The sequence below is a fragment of the Anomaloglossus baeobatrachus genome, chromosome 2, assembly GCF_048569485.1.
Source record: "Anomaloglossus baeobatrachus isolate aAnoBae1 chromosome 2, aAnoBae1.hap1, whole genome shotgun sequence".
NCBI lineage: Eukaryota > Metazoa > Chordata > Amphibia > Anura > Aromobatidae > Anomaloglossus > Anomaloglossus baeobatrachus.
In genome coordinates, this window is record NC_134354.1 from 799817228 (window position 1) to 799834943 (window position 17716).

General features: G+C 53.3%; 1 protein-coding gene across 1 annotated transcript in view; it reads right to left on the minus strand.

Moving 5' to 3' along the window:
- The window catches only part of LOC142290788 (uncharacterized), a 121110-nt gene that overhangs the window by 26495 nt on the left and 76899 nt on the right, over positions 1 to 17716 (minus strand). The window contains exons 2-5 of the mRNA XM_075334788.1: positions 13116 to 14496; positions 2016 to 2077; positions 1502 to 1604; positions 978 to 1063 (exon numbers count right to left, since the gene is read on the minus strand). Of these exons, the coding sequence (XP_075190903.1) occupies positions 978 to 1063; positions 1502 to 1604; positions 2016 to 2077; positions 13116 to 14396 (1532 nt within the window). The 5' untranslated portion in view covers positions 14397 to 14496. The remainder of the gene's footprint in view (positions 1 to 977; positions 1064 to 1501; positions 1605 to 2015; positions 2078 to 13115; positions 14497 to 17716) is intronic.

Below are 17716 nucleotides of genomic sequence, written 5' to 3' on the forward strand. Positions count from 1 at the left end.
GCAGGGAAAGAGACAGTCACCGTTAACTACCGGAGAAAAGCAACAGCAGCCGTCCGTGGGAACCGTCTTTCCAGGCCTTGTGTTTTACCGAGAACTGTGTCAGCGTCTCAGGCTGAACGAAGTACCCACCGTGCCGTACGGCACAGCGCTGCCCCCGCGACCCTGCACCTCACCAGGCCCCGCACACCGGCTGCCATCCACCCTTACCCCATCACCGGGCCCCAGGACAACCAACCCCCTACCCACGAGGGGAGAAATAACAAAGCTGCTCCCTGTCACCGCTCCCGGGATCCCCATACAGAGCCAGCGTGGCGTCCACACAATCACCACAACCGTGGGTGGCGTCACGGACAATAAATCCCCAAAACCAATCCCCCTTTTCACTCATGGGCGAGGGAGCGCCCGCTCGAGTCCATGGGATCCGGCCCATCGCTCGAGCCACCGAGCAGCAGAGGCCGCAGCAGCCGGACCCGAGCAGTGGGAGAGCGCGGCGTCCCCTCCTCCGCCCGCGACAATAGTGTGAGGGCAGAGAAGGAGGTCAGGTCGGAGAAAAGATCGGAGGGGGGGGAAAAGGGGGGAGTGGTCACCAGACCAGAGAGGAGATAAAGAGGGGGTGGGCCGATTAGCACACTAGATAAGAGATCAGGGGGAGGGGGTAAGCACATCAGAGGAGATAAAAGGGGGGTGGGTCAGCAGGCCAAAGAAGAGAGAGATACGGAGGGGGAGTGGTTGCAGGTCAGTGAGGTGATATGGATGGGGTAAGCAGGCCAAATAGGGGGTGAGGGGGGGTGGTTGCAGAACATTGGGGTGATCAGGGTGCGGGGCCATAGGCTTGACAGAATATCATGGTGAGGAGGAAATCAGAGTGGAGAGGAGATGGAGGTCAGTAGGTGGATAGGCGTTTGGCAGAAGAGGAGATTGGGTTGGTAGGTGGATAGGACATAGGTTCAGTAATAGGCTCGGTTGTCCGATTTCACCTGGGAATTTCCACCAACATCACCATAAAATGTTCTGGATCAGACAAGCGGCTTCGGTCTCCTTTAAATGCTCGAAGTCTTTTCATCTGTAAATAAGGAGAAGAGGGGGATCAACATCACATCAACAAGGCAAGATCACCTCCAGTGTAAAGACCAGGGGAGGCGGCGGAGGCCGTCAGCCTACACACCAGGGGAGGCGGCGGAGGCCGTCAGCCTACACACCAGGGGAGGCGGTGGAGGCCGTCAGCCTACACACCAGGGGAGGCGGCGGAGGCCGTCAGCCTACACACCAGGGGAGGCGGCGGAGGCAGTCAGCCTACACACCAGGGGAGGCGGCGGAGGCAGTCAGTCTATATACTAGGTAATGAATGGATATATTAGAGGGCGGACATGAGCTCTGCTGGGTCCTGTTTTTACTGAGAGGTTTCATGGTCCTCTGTCTTATTACTGCGCAGCTATCATTAAATTCTTGAGATCATAGTGTCTGGATATGGAGGTTCTTACTTTACAGCCCAATCACCTACCTCATCCTTTTCTGGGAGAAGTCGCAGCAGCTCCCCCATCTTCTCTGCCCCAAAGTTTGATCCCACGCCTTGCTTTATGTCTGCGATCATCACCTGCACAGGTCTGCGGAGATTTCAGACAAACATGACATGATGGAGAAGGATCAGAAACATGAAAGTCTCATATACATGTTCCCTGGCTCTTGCGCCATGAACCCCTGCCCATCACTCCACTTGCCCCATGTGCCCCCACCCCACGTGCCCCAGCCGATGCAACACCCTGCATGCCCTGGCCATTACCCCGCATGCTCCGAGCCACCACTGCCCCAGATGTGCCTGCTGTCGCCCCATGTTCCCCGACCATTGCCTCATGTGCCCACACCCCACATGCCGCAGCTGACAACACCCCACGTGCTACAGGCCACCACTGCCCTACTTGCCCCGTGTGTCCCTGCCGTTCTGCATTCCCCGACCATTGCCCCATGTGCCCCAGCTGTCGCCCCCTCAGCCCTACCCCGTGCAACCCCGAACTCACCTCTTAAACTGCTTTAAGAAGATTCCGAGGTTCATGCTCTTCTTAGCGTCCAACAGAGACACCTACACAAAAAACATCAAGACATGAAAGACATTCCATGGACCGATCCGGATTTCTTCTGCCCCTCCCTGCACTGCCATAGAATCCTGCAGGAACTAAACCCAATTCCATTATTGTATTGCGGGTTTTATACTATTACGGCATTATCGTCTGGTAAGAGAATGACTAAAAAAAAAAAAAACCAAAAATATATATATATATATATATATATATATATATATATATATATATATATATATATATATATATATATATAATATATATATATATATATATATATATATATATATATATATACAATCCCTGACAGAAGTTCCAGCACTTATCCATGTTGTGTAAATGAAAGCTTATAACCTGACTTTAAATTCATCCATTGGTTTTATAAATTACTCTTGAAAGCTGAAACCCTCCCAAATTTGGTTTTGGACGAAAGTTTTGTCGCCCACAGAAAGTAATGTGAAATTTAAACAAATAACTAACTAATACATACATACATACACATACATACATCACAAACTATACACATTTTTGTTTTTTTTCTTTTTATTATTTTTAGGTCCTCATAGAGGACTTGAATCTGCAGTTGCCCGATCACTTAGTGTTGAAGAATTTGGTAGAAATCATGGTCTATGAAGCTCAATCAGGATATTCCAAAATGACAGCAGCCAGGGACTTCAATTACACTCGTTTAATTTTTCTAACAAATACAGATGGAATTGTTAACATTCCAGATGGCATACCACTTTTTCAGAGCAATGTATCACATTATCTGACAAGTTATGGATAAGTCTACAGAACCAGTGTCAGTAACCGTACATGACTACAGCATTAGTACGTGACTATAGCACTGGAACCATCAGCTGTACATGAATACATCACCAGAACAACCATTAGTGCATGAATACAGCACTGAGCTTAGTGCAGTGATAAGTTTCACACAATACAAGTGTGTCATTTTAACGCGCAGACCACGTAGCCAGAGTTACCCCAATCCATATCAGTCACCATTTGACTACATCTTACTCAGTACTTTGTGCTAGGAGAGATTTCTTGACTTTTTGGCTTATTTGATAAACTTTGTATCATCCGAGAAAGTGAAGATTTAGAACGATTCTGCACGGATAGTCTCATCTATCTGGTCGTGTCCTATAACATCGATTCAGGGAAACATTTCACAATAAGGTGTCCGGTGTGGAACGTGGAGCAGCGATGTCTAGAGATGATCAAACACCAAAAACACTGACAGTTCAGGAAACCTGAAGATATTCCCTGGTGCAGCACGAATAACGGTGGGTTCTGCCGTTACATCTGCTATTACCAGTATCCAGAGACGGGAAGATTGCCATTAGTATTGGAGACTAGCTGTCACGCCCAGCCCGTCCGCACAGTCACGCCTGGCTCATCCACAGCCTCATGCCCGGCCGTCACCCAACCAGTGTGAGGTTGTCCTCCTGGATGACATTGCTATAGAATAAAGCGTGATCTGTTCTGGGATCCAATGAGGAGATGCAGATCTGTCATTCATGGTCAGTCTCCTGTGATCTGGTTTATCATTACGGTTTTAGAAATGTCCAAATAATCCATTGAAGGACTGTGGTTGGAGGCCAGGATCCTCTGCATCTCGGGAGAAGGATGTGGATGGAGGCTGGGATCCTCTGCATCTCGGGAGAAGGATGTGGATGGAGGCCAGGATCCTCTGCATCTCGGGAGAAGGATGTGGATGGAGGCTGGGATCCTCTGCATCTCGGGAGAAGGATGTGGATGGAGGCTGGGATCCTCTGCATCTCGGGAGAAGGATGTGGATGGAGGCCGGGATTCTCTGCATCTCGGGAGAAGGATGTGGATGGAGGCCGGGATTCTCTGCATCTCGGGAGAAGGCTCCTCCAGGCCAGTGATGATGTGATGATTTTGGTGATTATGTGGAGTCATTGCGGGATTACGCACAGTAATTATAGACCAACACTGTTTATTACTTTCTGCTCTGTCATTTTCTACTGCTCTTATGTGTATTTAGTGGATAATGGTCGCGTGTCTCAGCCTCCAGTGTGGGTTATATTAGTTCACTCACACTTAATAGTGTTTAGTTTAGGTCAAGAGACCCATAACAGTAATACTGACAGGGGCCAACCCCAAACTGTGGCCTATGCCATAATGACTGCAGGGTGCCTGAGCCAGATGCTGCTCCACAACCGGCTGTACATAGAAGCAGTACCGCGCGTCTATGATGTCATGGGGAAGGATTCCTCTACTAACATGGCGGCTGGAAGTGGGGCAGTGCTTTAATGTGGGATCCACTGCACAGTAGATTTCTGAGTGGGCCATTTCAAAAGGATGCTGGGAACTGTAACATCAGTCCCCTGTAACATCAGTCCCCTGAAGAAGCAGAACGCGAAACATGCTGAGGAGCAGGTTCAGTGATGTGTAAGCATCTTATGTGAGATATTCATAAGAGGCTGTGTATGTGTAGGGATATATGTAGCAATATCTGTAGTGATATATGTAGCGATATACAGTATGTTATAATGTCGCGGGCGGGGGACAGATCACAACCGGGGGGGCGCTCGAGGCACTCAGATCCGGGCAGTGGCTGTGTCTCAAGTGGCAGCCGGATCCGGGGCTCATGCAGCGGCCTGTCGCCCACGAGTGAAAAGGGGTTATTTACAAGGGACACAGTCTTGGCGGTCACGCCACCCGTGGGTTGCGGTAAGGGATGGGGACACCGCCGCTGCCTTGTATGTGGGTGCCCGGGGCTGATGGAGTGGGGCAGCAAGTTGGGATCCCCTCCACGGGTAGGGGAGGTATAGTCCCGGGGCCCAGAGAATGGTGAGGGATTGCAGGGAGCAGGAAACTCACAGTTCGGTTGTCGTGGTGCTGGATGAGCTGCTGATGATTTGGATGGTCAGTCACACAGTCTGTATTGTAAACCAAATTGCCAATGGCTGGTCACCTTTGGCAGGTGTTTTCAGGTCCCACACCCAGATATACAGCCAGGGGCCCTTTTCTTCCACATGCTCTGTCTGTCTCTTTCTTGCCTGGACTAGTCCGCTTGAACGGCCTCCGGACCAGATCCCCTCTCGGCACCGGCGGGCTACAACCCTGTCCCGGTCGGCCTCAGGTTCCCCGCGACCGGATCTCCGTGCCTGTGGCCCTCCCTGCCACCTAGTCCGGGGCTCCAACCCCGACTACCAACCTCTCCAGGGAGCTCCAACTCCCTCCTGTCAGCTCTTCACTGACTACAGCTCAAACTGAAGCTAAACTCTGCTCTGTCACTTTCTAAGCTCTTTCGATCCCTCCCATTTTCCTGGGGAGGGGGTGAGTAGGGCCTGATTGGCTGGTGTATATCTGTGTGGGGACTGTGTTAGTGCCAAGGAGGAGAAAGGCCTGCACTTTGGTGGATTTGTGCAGGCTTTGTGACAACCTGGTTTTGCCAGGGCGTCACACACCCCCTTGGTAAAACACAGCCCGTCCTCGGTCTGTCCGGCCACCGACATTTATTTTTCTGTTTCTGCAATTGAAAAAGATAAAGTAAACCATTTCAAAACATTTTTAACGTTACGAAACTGTCCTGGAGAAAGAGGTACCAAGTCCCGCTACAAAGTCCATAGAAAAACATTTTACAACCGCTGCCAGCGCAGCCTCCAGTGCAGCTACTTTCTTCAACTATTTAACTTAAACTGTCCTGCCACCCTCCACCTGGGGATCCAAATGGCCTCCTCCATGGAACAGGAGGACGTTCAACAAGGATGCAGTCCTTAAACAGTCATCTGGTAACTTAACTTGTGAACAATAGAACATTCGGGTAGCTTACTGTTGCTGTGCCTCCCAGTACGGGGTATGGGTTCCGTGCTCTGCCTCCTGCTCAGGAGCCAGGCTCTCTCGGATGCCCTCGGCGCCGGCGACGACCGGCCTTTCATACTGCTGTGGGCCCCACCGATCAGTGGCCTGCTCAGCCTCTCTGCAGGTGCACTCCGGCTGCTCCACAGCCGGGACTGGGTACTTGGGAGTGGTTGGCGCTGCTACTGGGGTAGACTTCAGGTCGGTGGCAGCATCCGTTGCAGCCGGGCGGACTGCCGGAGCCGACATCACCGTTGCGGCCATGCTCGGGGCTGGGTGAGAGGTCATCGGGGTTGCGGCCTGCTGTGACATCTTGCAGCGTTGGTGTCCAGGAATGGGTTTCTGCAGAGTCCTGGTGTCCCTGCACTTTACAGTTCTGGTTACATGCCGCTCCTTTACCTTCCCCCTTGGTTTTTGACAGTCTCGCGGGACCCACTGTCCTTTGCAATTCCTGCTTTGGGAGTTACCGGGTTCCATCCGCGTTCTTAGGGGGTGGGGCTTCAACTTCGCGCCTTTTTCAGGGAAGAAGATTATGACGTTTTAGCGCCAAAGATGCCAGGCAAGATGGCAGCAGCTCAAAATTTTTCAACAGTGCACGCAATTCAAAGCAAGGCGCACGTCATCAAAGTCTACAGATGGGGTAGGAATCCTGTTCGTGACTCCAGGTTCGGGTTGTTGCGGGCGGGGGGCGCTGCCGCTTCTCTCGGGGGGCCTGCTCGGATCCGGGTTACTGCTATGGCTCGAGTGGTGACCAGACCCGGGCTCCCACAGCCGCCCGTCCTCACAACCATCGGGAAGGGGATATTTACAAGGGAGGTTGTTGTGTCACCCGTGGTTTGCGGTGAGGGATGTTGGCACCACCACTGCCTATTGATGGGGCGCCTCGGACTGATTGAGCGGGGGCAGCAAGATGGGATCCTCTCCACGGGTAGGGGAGGTGTAGTCCCGGGGCCCACGGATCGAACACGGGAATGATGGCTGCTGGAGGTGGCGCGCCGGGCCAGACCGGGGAACAATGGTGTACTCCAGTTCAGTAATTTCACACAAGTCCAGTAGTAAACCAAGTTGCCAGTGGCCGGATGCCTTAGTAGGGTGCATTCGGGTCCTGCACCCAGGTTAATGAACAGGTATCCCTTCCTCCTGCACTTTGTGTTTGTCTCTCCTTTTGGACGACTTTGCATGGAACGGAGAAGTCCACTCCTGGTTCTGTGTGTAGTTGGGAGCTCTGGCCCGCGAAAGCTGACCCTTGAGATCTCAGTGGGTTCTGGCGGACACCCTATCCCCCGCGTTGGGCTTCCGTTTCGCTCTATCTGGGCAGTTAATAGGACAACATCTGGAACCTGGTCCCGGCTGGTTAATTGGAGAGGGGCTTGCAACCTTCCTCGCCCTAGGGTCTAGGCACCCCGACTGTGCACGGCCTCCGGACCGGATTCCCGCTGTCGGCACCGGCGGGCTACAACCCTGCCCCGGTCCACTTTAGGTCTCCCGTGACCGGATCTCCGTCGCCTGTGGCCCTATTCACCGTCTGCCATCTAGCCTGGTAGTCCAAGGGCTACTACCCCTGATTACACTGTACACTTTGCTCCTCAGGATTTGACTCCTACTTCACTTCAACTTCAAACTCAACTCAAACTGAACTGACGTGTTCCCGCCTCTGACCCCTCAGGACCCCTAGGTGGGCGTCCTCATCCGCCTGATCCCACCCACTGGTATGTCCCTATTGTCATGGAGGGGGTGGCTAGGGTTTAATGGCTGTGTGTTATGCCTAAGTGTGGGTTTCTGGTGGTGACAAAGAATGTACACCTTTGTGACTACCTGGTTTTGCCAGGGCGTCACAATAATATATGTAGCGCACAGTGAGAATATTACCCTTGTGTGCGTATGTATTCAATAACCCCTACAAATATGGCATGGGTGTTGTAGCATCCAGAGATTGCAGAACATGCAAGAGAGATGAATCTGAAATGAAAGCGCTACGGAATATGTAGGTGCTATATAAATAAAAATATTAACCTGCAGGGACTCCTAGAAGGAGCCAAAACCTCAGGACTGAGCAGAGACGATAGGACGATTTGTGTGTGGGATAGCTGGGGGACGTTTTTGTGGCTCGCACAGGTGGAAGCGGGCGTTCCAGATAGAGGAAGACAGGATCCATCTCCAGCAATGTCCATAAGCTGTAGAAGCAGGAGACAGCCGCAGAGTGAGACACTTCAGGAAGGCATGAACCCTGCGGCCTGCCTCCCCAAGACGACACAACAGACCCCGCAGCTGCCAGACCCCGGGGGCGCCCTGTGTAAAGCGGCCGACTACGGGGCGTCCTGCGCGCACAGCGCGATTGTACGGAGGATTTCTCTGTTTGCGTACGGGGCGAGCCATTAACTCTCGTGTAGTGCACCACAGTCGTAATGAAGAACTCGCCCGAGCGCACTCCCCTACATCATGAAGCGGCCGGCACATGTTCCTGGGGTAACTTATGATGGAATTCGTGGCTAGCGTCTCCTCCCACCCATGCTACACTCCTATGGCATAGCTGGATGGGAATGGAGGGTGAACCCCAAAAGTTGCAATATTTTGTGCGACTGTTGAGTTGCAAAAATGCTTTGATTAAGGAGTTGACGCCATGTTGTAACGCAGGCGCCTTCATGAATCGGTTTCAGAGAAGCCGCCGGCATGTAGCCGGGACACAGCCGATGGCCGGTTACTCACCCGCTGCCGGGACCTCTTCATGGCTCTTCAGCTTTGCTGGGGAGAGCGGCTTCTGAAGGGAAGCTTAACTATCTCTGTGCGACTGTTAAAGTTTTCCTGATGGCCGAGGTCAGGGACAATGTATTAAAAATAACATTAGTTACTTTTTAACCCTTTGCCCCACAGCCAATTCCCGTTCTGGCGTTTTCATTTTTCCACACCGGTATGATTCCGGCGAAACCAAACCAGTCGGGTTATTTTTTTTAGGAGAAAAAAAAAGAAAAAAAAAAAACACTGAAATTACTTAATTTTTTTTTTTTTATTGTGTTGCCATTTTTTGAGACAGGTTTTCATTTCTTACTGAATAGAGCGGTGGGAGGTCGGGTGTTTTTGCAAGGCGAGGTGACATTTGGATAGAGCGGTGTGAGGTCGGGCGGTTTCGCGGGATGAGGTGACATTTGGATGGAGCGGTGTGAGGTCGGGTGTTTTCATGGGGCGAGGGGACATTTGGATGGAGCGGTGTGAGGTCGGGCGTTTTCATGGGGCGAGGTGACATTTGGATGGAGCGGTGTGAGGTCGGGCGGTTTCATGGGGCGAGGTGACATTTGGATGGAGCGGTGTGAGGTCAGGCGGTTTCACGGGGCGAGGTGGCATTTGGATGGAGCGGTGTGAGGTCAGGCGGTTTCACAGGGCGAGGTGGCATTTCGATGGAGCGGTGTGAGGTCGGGCGGTTTCATGGGGCGAGGTGACATTTGGATGGAGCGGTGGGAGGTCCGGTGTTTTCGCGGGACGAGGTGACATTTGGATGGAGTGGTGTGAGGTCAGGCGGTTTCACGGGGCGAGGTGGCATTTAGATGGAGCGGTGTGAGGTCAGGCGGTTTCACAGGGCGAGGTGACATTTGGATGGAGCGGTGTGAGGTCGGGCGGTTTCACAGGGCGAGGTGACATTTGGATGGAGCGGTGTGAGGTCGGGCGGTTTCACAGGGCGAGGTGACATTTGGATGGAGCGGTGTGAGGTCGGACGTTTTTGCGAGGCGAGGTGACATTTCGATGGAGCGATGTGAGGTCGGGCGGTTTCATGGGGCGAGGTGGCATTTGGATAGAGCGGTGTGAGGTCGGACGTTTTTGCGAGGAGAGGTGACATTTCGATGGAGCGGTGTGAGGTCGGGCGGTTTCATGGGGCGAGGTGGCATTTGGATGGAGCGGTGGGAGGTCCGGTGTTTTCGCGGGACGAGGTGACATTTGGATGGAGTGGTGTGAGGTCGGGCGGTTTCATGGGGCGAGGTGACATTTGGATGGAGCGGTGTGAGGTCAGGCGGTTTCACGGGGCGAGGTGGCATTTGGATGGAGCGGTGTGAGGTCAGGCGGTTTCACGGGGCGAGGTGGCATTTGGATGGAGCGGTGTGAGTTCGGGTGGTTTCGCGGGGCGAGGTGACATTTGGATGGAGTGGTGTGAGGTCGGGCGGTTTCATGGGGCGAGGTGGCATTTGGATAGAGCGGTGTGAGGTCGGACGTTTTTGCGAGGAGAGGTGACATTTCGATGGAGCGGTGTGAGGTCGGGCGGTTTCATGGGGCGAGGTGGCATTTGGATGGAGCGGTGGGAGGTCCGGTGTTTTCGCGGGACGAGGTGACATTTGGATGGAGTGGTGTGAGGTCGGGCGGTTTCATGGGGCGAGGTGACATTTGGATGGAGCGGTGTGAGGTCGGGCGGTTTCACGGGGCGAGGTGACATTTGGATGGAGCGGTGTGAGGTCAGGCGGTTTCATGGGGCGAGGTGACATTTGGATGGAGCGGTGTGAGGTCAGGCGGTTTCACGGGGCGAGGTGGCATTTGGATGGAGCGGTGTGAGTTCGGGTGGTTTCGCGGGGCGAGGTGACATTTGGATGGAGCGGTGGGAGGTCGGGCGGTTTCGTGGGGCGAAGTGACATTTGGCTGGAGCGGTGTGAGGTCGGGCGGTTTCGCGGGGCAAGGTGACATTTTTATGGCGTTTACCGATCGGGTTCATTTCTATACTTTGATAAATCGGACTTTCCTGGGTGCGGCGATTCCTTAATCTTTATATTATTTTATATTTAATGGGGGGGGGGGGGGGATTGGGAGCGTGCTTTTCTATTTTATGTATGGTTTCTCCCTGTATTTGTCTGGTCCTGGATTAGTGCAGAATATTCCACAGCATTGCCGCAGAGAGTAGAAGTCACAGGCACGTTTCAATGGCGCTCCGTGATGACCTGTATGGAGGTCCTCATCAAACCCCCAGCTGTCATAGTGACTCATCAGCACCCTGCAATCACATCACAAGGGCGCCGATGGGCACATAGAAGGACGCGCCCCCGGCCGGCACACTGGTAATACTGGTGTCAGAGTGTTACAGCGCCATCTAACAGGTTTACAGGCTGCTAGAGGCAGGTCCCTGAGGGGTGTCACAGCCATCATCTGCGGGGGATGGGCCGAGCTGAGACTATACGTACCGTAGGCATCCGCCAGGCTTATTTCTTTTACCAGCCTTTGACATATACTTTGCTTCCTTTTCCCCTAAACTCCTTTGTGCTGTTTTGGCTGCTTAGTCCTTGCTCTTTTACAAGCTGCTTTGAACTTCTGCTCTAGGAAGAATCCTACTAAATAATTACAAAGACTCCATGTGATGGGAGGGAAGGAGGTCGGAGGGGCGGCTGTAAATATTGTCTGGTTCAAAGCAGCTTCTAAGAAAGCATTGACTCGTGAGATAGGACAGCACGGGGCTAGAGAAGGACACAAAATAAGGAGATGGAGCAAATTACAAAGACCCATCACTGTGCAAAAGCCGGAGAATAATAAAGAAAATGGGAAAAGCGATTTAAATCTCATCCAGTCTCGGAGGCTTTGTCCCCTGCGCAGCGGCACCAAATCCACCTCATGTGAGGACTGCGGTGTTCGAGCTTTGTCCACTGCACTACGATGCGAGTCCTTCTCATATGGACGTCCTCTATGTATTCTAAGGTTAATGCAGCAGAAGTGGCTATTTTATGGCGGTTTGTGGGGGTTTGACTCTAACACCATAAACTGAAAGCGCCTGTCATATTTACTGCCAATGTAGGCAGCAGCGGTTTTCTCCACCGTCGCTGACCACACTGTCTGCTTAGTGCTTGCTCGGGGGGGGGGGGGGGGGGTTATCTCTAGGGATTTGGGCGGCGACAAGGACTCAGCCTGTCCCTAGGGCTCAGGGGGTGTGGCAAGTGCTCGGCGTGCTGTCCCTAGGGCTCAGGGGGTGTGGCAAGTGCTCGGCGTGCTGTCCCTAGGGCTCAGGGGGTGTGGCAAGTGCTCGGCGTGCTGTCCCTAGGGCTCAGGGGGTGTGGCAAGTGCTCGGCGTGCTGTCTCTAGGGCTCAGGGGGTGTGGCAAGTGCTCGGCGTGCTGTCTCTAGGGCTCAGGGGGTGTGGCAAGTGCTCGGCGTGCTGTCTCTAGGGCTCAGGGGGTGTGGCAAGTGCTCGGCGTGCTGTCTCTAGGGCTCAGGGGGTGTGGCAAGTGCTCGGCGTGCTGTCTCTAGGGCTCAGGGGGTGTGGCAAGTGCTCGGCGTGCTGTCTCTAGGGCTCAGGGGGTGTGGCAAGTGCTCGGCGTGCTGTCTCTAGGGCTCAGGGGGTGTGGCAAGTGCTCGGCGTGCTGTCTCTAGGGCTCAGGGGGTGTGGCAAGTGCTCGGCGTGCTGTCTCTAGGGCTCAGGGGGTGTGGCAAGTGCTCGGCGTGCTGTCTCTAGGGCTCAGGGGGTGTGGCAAGTGCTCGGCGTGCTGTCCCTAGGGCTCAGGGGGTGTGGCAAGTGCTCGGCGTGCTGTCCCTAGGGCTCAGGGGGTGTAGCAAGTGCTCTGCGTGCTGTCCCTAGGGCTCAGGGGGTGTAGCAAGTGCTCTGCGTGCTGTCCCTAGGGCTCAGGGGGTGTAGCAAGTGCTCTGCGTGCTGTCCCTAGGGCTCAGGGGGTGTAGCAAGTGCTCTGCGTGCTGTCCCTAGGGCTCAGGGGGTGTAGCAAGTGCTCTGCGTGCTGTCTCTAGGGCTCTGGGCAAGGGCTCGGGGTGCTGTCTCTAGGGCTCAGGGGGTTGGCAAGTGCTCAGTGTGCTGTCTCTAGGGCTCTGGACAGTGGCAAGGGGCAGTGGTGCTGTCAAGGGCTAGCGTGCTGGTGAGGGGCAGCGACAAGTGGTGCTGCTGTCTCAAGGGCCCAAGTGGTGGCAAAGGCTCGCAGTGCTGCAAAGTAGCAACAAGGGCAAAGTGCAATGGAGAGGGGCAGCGATGAGTGGTGCTGTCTCACAGGCTCGGGGTGCTGACTCAAGATGGCAGTGAGGGCGAATGGCAGTGGCGAGGGGCAGGAGTGAAGCACTGACCCTTCGTTCCAACCCCATTAAACAATCTAACATTTATTCTGAGAAAGCTTTCCAACAATCCGTGAGATAAGACAGATGGAGGAAAGTCTAAAAGACGAGCACGACTGGACACGATGGAGAATATTCTGCTCAGCAAAGTCTAAGTGCTTAATACTAAGGAAAAGAAGAAGCCATCTCCTACCTCCTTCATGTCACGCTCCATGATGCCATGATTGGATCGGGCCTTGAAGCTCCTGGTTCCTCGCAGCTTACGTGGCTCCTCCCTTTGTCCAAAAAGTTCCTCCATGTGAATCACATTTATCTGTAGACTGGCTCCTTGAGGGCCACAAGTCCAAAGGTTCCGGCCGCCCAGTACCCGATCAGCAGGCAGCGCATCCCAGTTGAAGTTGCGTAATTTGGGTCTACGCTGATCTATGTGTAAGGCTGGAGCAGTGGGAAGGCACGTTCCATAAGATGGTGGAGGTGGGGGTGGAGCAGCATGGAGAGACGTTCCATAAGATGGTAGAGGTGGAGCAGCGGGGAGGGACGTTCCATAAGATGGTGGAGGTGGGGGTGGAGCAGCATGGAGAGACGTTCCATAAGATGGTAGAGGTGGAGCAGCGGGGAGGGATGTTCCATAAGATGGTGGAGGTGGGGGTGGAGCAGCAGGGAGAGACGTTCCATAAGATGGTAGAGGTGGGGATGGAGAAGCAGGAAGGGCCGTTCCACAAGATGGTAGAGGTGGAGCAGCAGGTAGGGACGTTCCGTAAGATGGTGGAGGTAGAGCTGAGTTAACGGACCTTCCATAGGATGGTGGAGGTGGAGCAGCGGGGAGGGACGTTCCATAAGATGGTAGAGGTGGAGCAGCGGGGAGGGACGTTCCATAAGATGGTAGAGGTGGAGCAGCGGGGAGGGACGTTCCATAAGATGGTAGAAGTGGAGCAGCGGGGAGGGACGTTCCATAAGATGGTAGAGGTGGAGCAGCAGGGAGGGACGTTCCATAAGATGGTAGAGGTGGAGCAGCGGGGAGGGACGTTCCATAAGATGGTAGAGGTGGAGCAGCGGGGAGGGACGTTCCATAAGATGGTAGAGGTGGAGCAGCGGGGAGGGACGTTCCATAAGATGGTAGAGGTGGAGCAGCGGGGACGGACGTTCCATAAGATGGTAGAGGTGGGGGTGGAGCAGAGGGAAGGGACATCTCATAAGATAGCGGAGGTGGGGGCTGAGGAGTTGGAAGGGACATTCCAGAAAATGGCGGAGGTGGGGGTGGATCAATAGGAAAAGATGTTACATAAGATGCTAGAGGTGGTAGTGGCAGCAAGGTACATTTTCCTGGTGGAGGAGGTGGTGGAGGTAGAGAAAGTTTCACTGATATGCAACTACTTAGCTCAAGAAAGAGGCCATCATCTGGTAGCGGTGGAGGTAAAGGTGGGGAAGACGAGGTCCTAGAAGTTACCATGGAGACTTCAGGTGTGTCATCCATTTGCTCTGAGATAAAGGGCCTGGTCTGTGGTCGTCGGTGGTGGAGGAGGAGATGGCGGCTGCTCAGGATATTCTCATGGTAAAATCTTTAATCCTTCAGTCTGAGAGAAAAAAAAAAAAATAAAAAAAAAAAATCAATCAAAATGTCATCACCAGAAGCCAAAACTCAATAATTGATACTTTCAAGGTTTTGGAAGTGGAGGACCCTCATTCCCTGTACGGGTGTCCTTTCCTTAGCTGTATCTATCACTGTCTACAGACGGTCACTCAAGTTTCTTGTAGGATTTGTTGAATAGACAAGATCCCATGACATTTACATCATTCCTGCTCCTCGGGGGTGGGGTCACTGCTGCAGGGACCTGGATGTCGCCCTCAATTAGCCGTGATCCAGCAAAACCAAAAACCTCATGGGTCACGGTTAACAAGGGACCTTAAAGTATCGAGTGGAATGTAACCCCCTTGTTGGAGAAGATTTGGTGGCCGGAGCCCGGTCCTCGGAGGCCGTGCGCACATCTAGAGCCGTGAGCGCGGCTGTCATTAGTCTGCTCTTGAACAGTCAGGGCAGGAGACTTGTCTCCACCTTTTCTGATTACTTGTGACTTATTTTCTCTTACTTCTAAACTTTTCTCCGATATTGGGATTTGTCCGGGGAGCCTTCAGGACACCGTTCAGTGAGCTACGTTACTTTACTCCAACATCTGGGGATCGTCTTTCTAAAAACATTGGCTTCTGTGAATCAGTATAAACTACTCATGTATTGGTGCCACACCCCATCGTTATTACACAACTAAATCCGGCTATACCTGATAACTGTTGGAGATGTGGAGCTGTGGGGGGGGCGGCGTCCCACGCCTATTCTGGGGATGTCCTAACATCCAGCGTTTGTTGGAGGTCGGTACAATCCCTTATTTATACAGTAACTGATCTCCAGGTACCCCTGGACCCTAAGTTTTACCTATTTAATATTCCACCTGCTCAGTTGGGCAGGGAAGTTAAACGGTTACTGCTGCACATGACCACAGCGGTCCGGTGTATAATTGCTCGTAGCTGGAGGTCAACTCATCCACAATCACTCAACGCCCTCCATTCTCGGATCCCCGAAGTGAGGAGAATGGAGTATATCAGCAATGTCAGATAACAGAGTATTTGGTCCCTTTGGGATACTTGCTGGGCTAATAGAGAATAGTGGATGTGTATGGTCTCTACGGAAATCCTATAGACTCTCCTGCACTCTCTTTACCTCCTTTCCCCTTGTCTTGTCTAGTATCGTCATGTTTGTCTTGTTATAGTCCTTATCTTTCTTACAGTAATAGATAAGATGTGTATCCTGATACATGGTCTTCTGCTAATTGCTCTCATGCTAGTGGAGCACATCCATCTTAGTTTTTTTTCTATATGCTTTGAAAAATTTAATAAAAATTCAGTTATTAAAAAAACATTGGCTTCTGTGATCGGTGAGGATCTTGTCTGATCCCAAGCCCAGACTCTGGTATCACACAAGATCATTACTGCCAACAGCGGTCAGCACACAATCTATGGACTTACCGCCAATCTGCCGTCACTCACTGACGCACACAGAAATTTCACCTCATCCCCATTGATTTCATTGAAAAGAGAAAAGAGGCCCTGAAAAATGATGAGAACCGCGAAACGCGTGACACCTCCAAACTACAGCTCACAGGAAGAGCTAGAAACAGAGGGCGAGGACCAAGACAAGGACTATTGTGACACCCTGGACTATTCAGGACATCACAGGATTCTGCACAATCTGCCCTTCCCGTGCAGGGCTCAAACCCCCATGGTTCTGGGTCTCCATCCTGCAGTACTGCCTCCACCAGCATTCACAAATCCTAAATACACTTTGCACCAGACCTGTCAGGCACACCAGTGGCGGCTCGAGCAGGAATAGGGCCGCCCATCTAGGGGTCAGGCAGGGAGGTGTTAAGTTAGTTGAGTGGTAGCCCTCGAGCTGTGAGGAGCTCTGAGGAAGCTATGAGTTGTAGCTCCCAGGGGAGAAGTAGACTAGGTCGCAGACGGTGGTCTGAACCTAGAAGAGTCGGACCCCCGGTCGCAGGGGATTGAGACTTGGTGCCTGGAACCCGTCAAGGAGGACACTCAGCAGCCTGGCCCTATCACCGGTCCGGGACCGAAGGTACATCGGGGTACACGGACTCTAGGTCGGGGAGAAGATTCAGGCGACCCGGCAATGAACCTGCGGAGGGCAGGGCCTGTATGGACTGTTCCCACCAGCTCAGAGATCGGGGGCACTAGTGCAACGAGGGGGGGGGAAAATAGGGTTTTCCTAGCAAGCAGCCCACTGAAATCCCAAGCGTGAGCTCCTGAGAGCAGGCTCCTTCACTTAGCTTGGAGCTTTCCGGGCCCCGCTCCCCACTGTGGCTAACGGGCTACAACGGACAATCTAAATTTGTGCCAGGAGGCAGGTTACGGACCACCAGGCAGTGCTGCAGGGGACGGGAGCCGGACGAGCTCCCCTTAGAGAGACAGTGGCAGTCAGAAACTTGGTTTACCCTGCTTCATTGCTGAGTGAGTACCAGACTGACCCCTGCACTGCGTCCCCACATCACCATCCAGAGTCCCAGGGCCTACCCATACCCGTGGAGGGTAACGTCATCTTGCTGAACCACTCCATCACCCCGGGTACTCCCAACGGCAGCGGCAGTACTCCCCAATTACCACGGGTGGCGTCACAAACTATACCAATCCCCTGTAAATACCACCCTTTTCCGTTTGAGTGTGGCCCCTAGCCCCCAGGTCTGGAGACCCTCGAGCCACGAGTAATCACCACCCCCGAATCTGAGTGGTTCGATCCGCCACAGAGACGACACACCTCTGGCGTCACGAACAGGATACAGACTGAGCCCACTAACCTGGGTGACGTGCACCTTAGAAAACCGAAGCTGCGGTGTCGGAGTCCCGTTCCCACCATTTTCCGCCATCTTTGGCGCCAAAACGCCATCTTCCAGACCAAAAGCGTGTGAAGCTGAAGCCCCGCTCTTCGTCCTGAGAGTTTGGCCGGAACCGGAAGTTCCCAGAGTCTCCCAGCGCGACAGTGAGTGGCTGGCAAAAACTGAGGGGGTGTGATGGAATGTAGCAGCGGAAGTGAAGCAGGAACGCCAGGACTCTGCCATAACGTTCCTGGGTACCGCAAAGGCAAGATGGCGGCTGCACGAGACTGGTCACCAGAGCGTGCTGCTCCTGGGACCGCGACCTGGATCGAGCAAGAGACTGAGCAACTCTGCAGGAGGATGCGGACGCAATTCTTCTTCATTTTGGATCATTGGAGGGAAGAGAGGAGAAGCC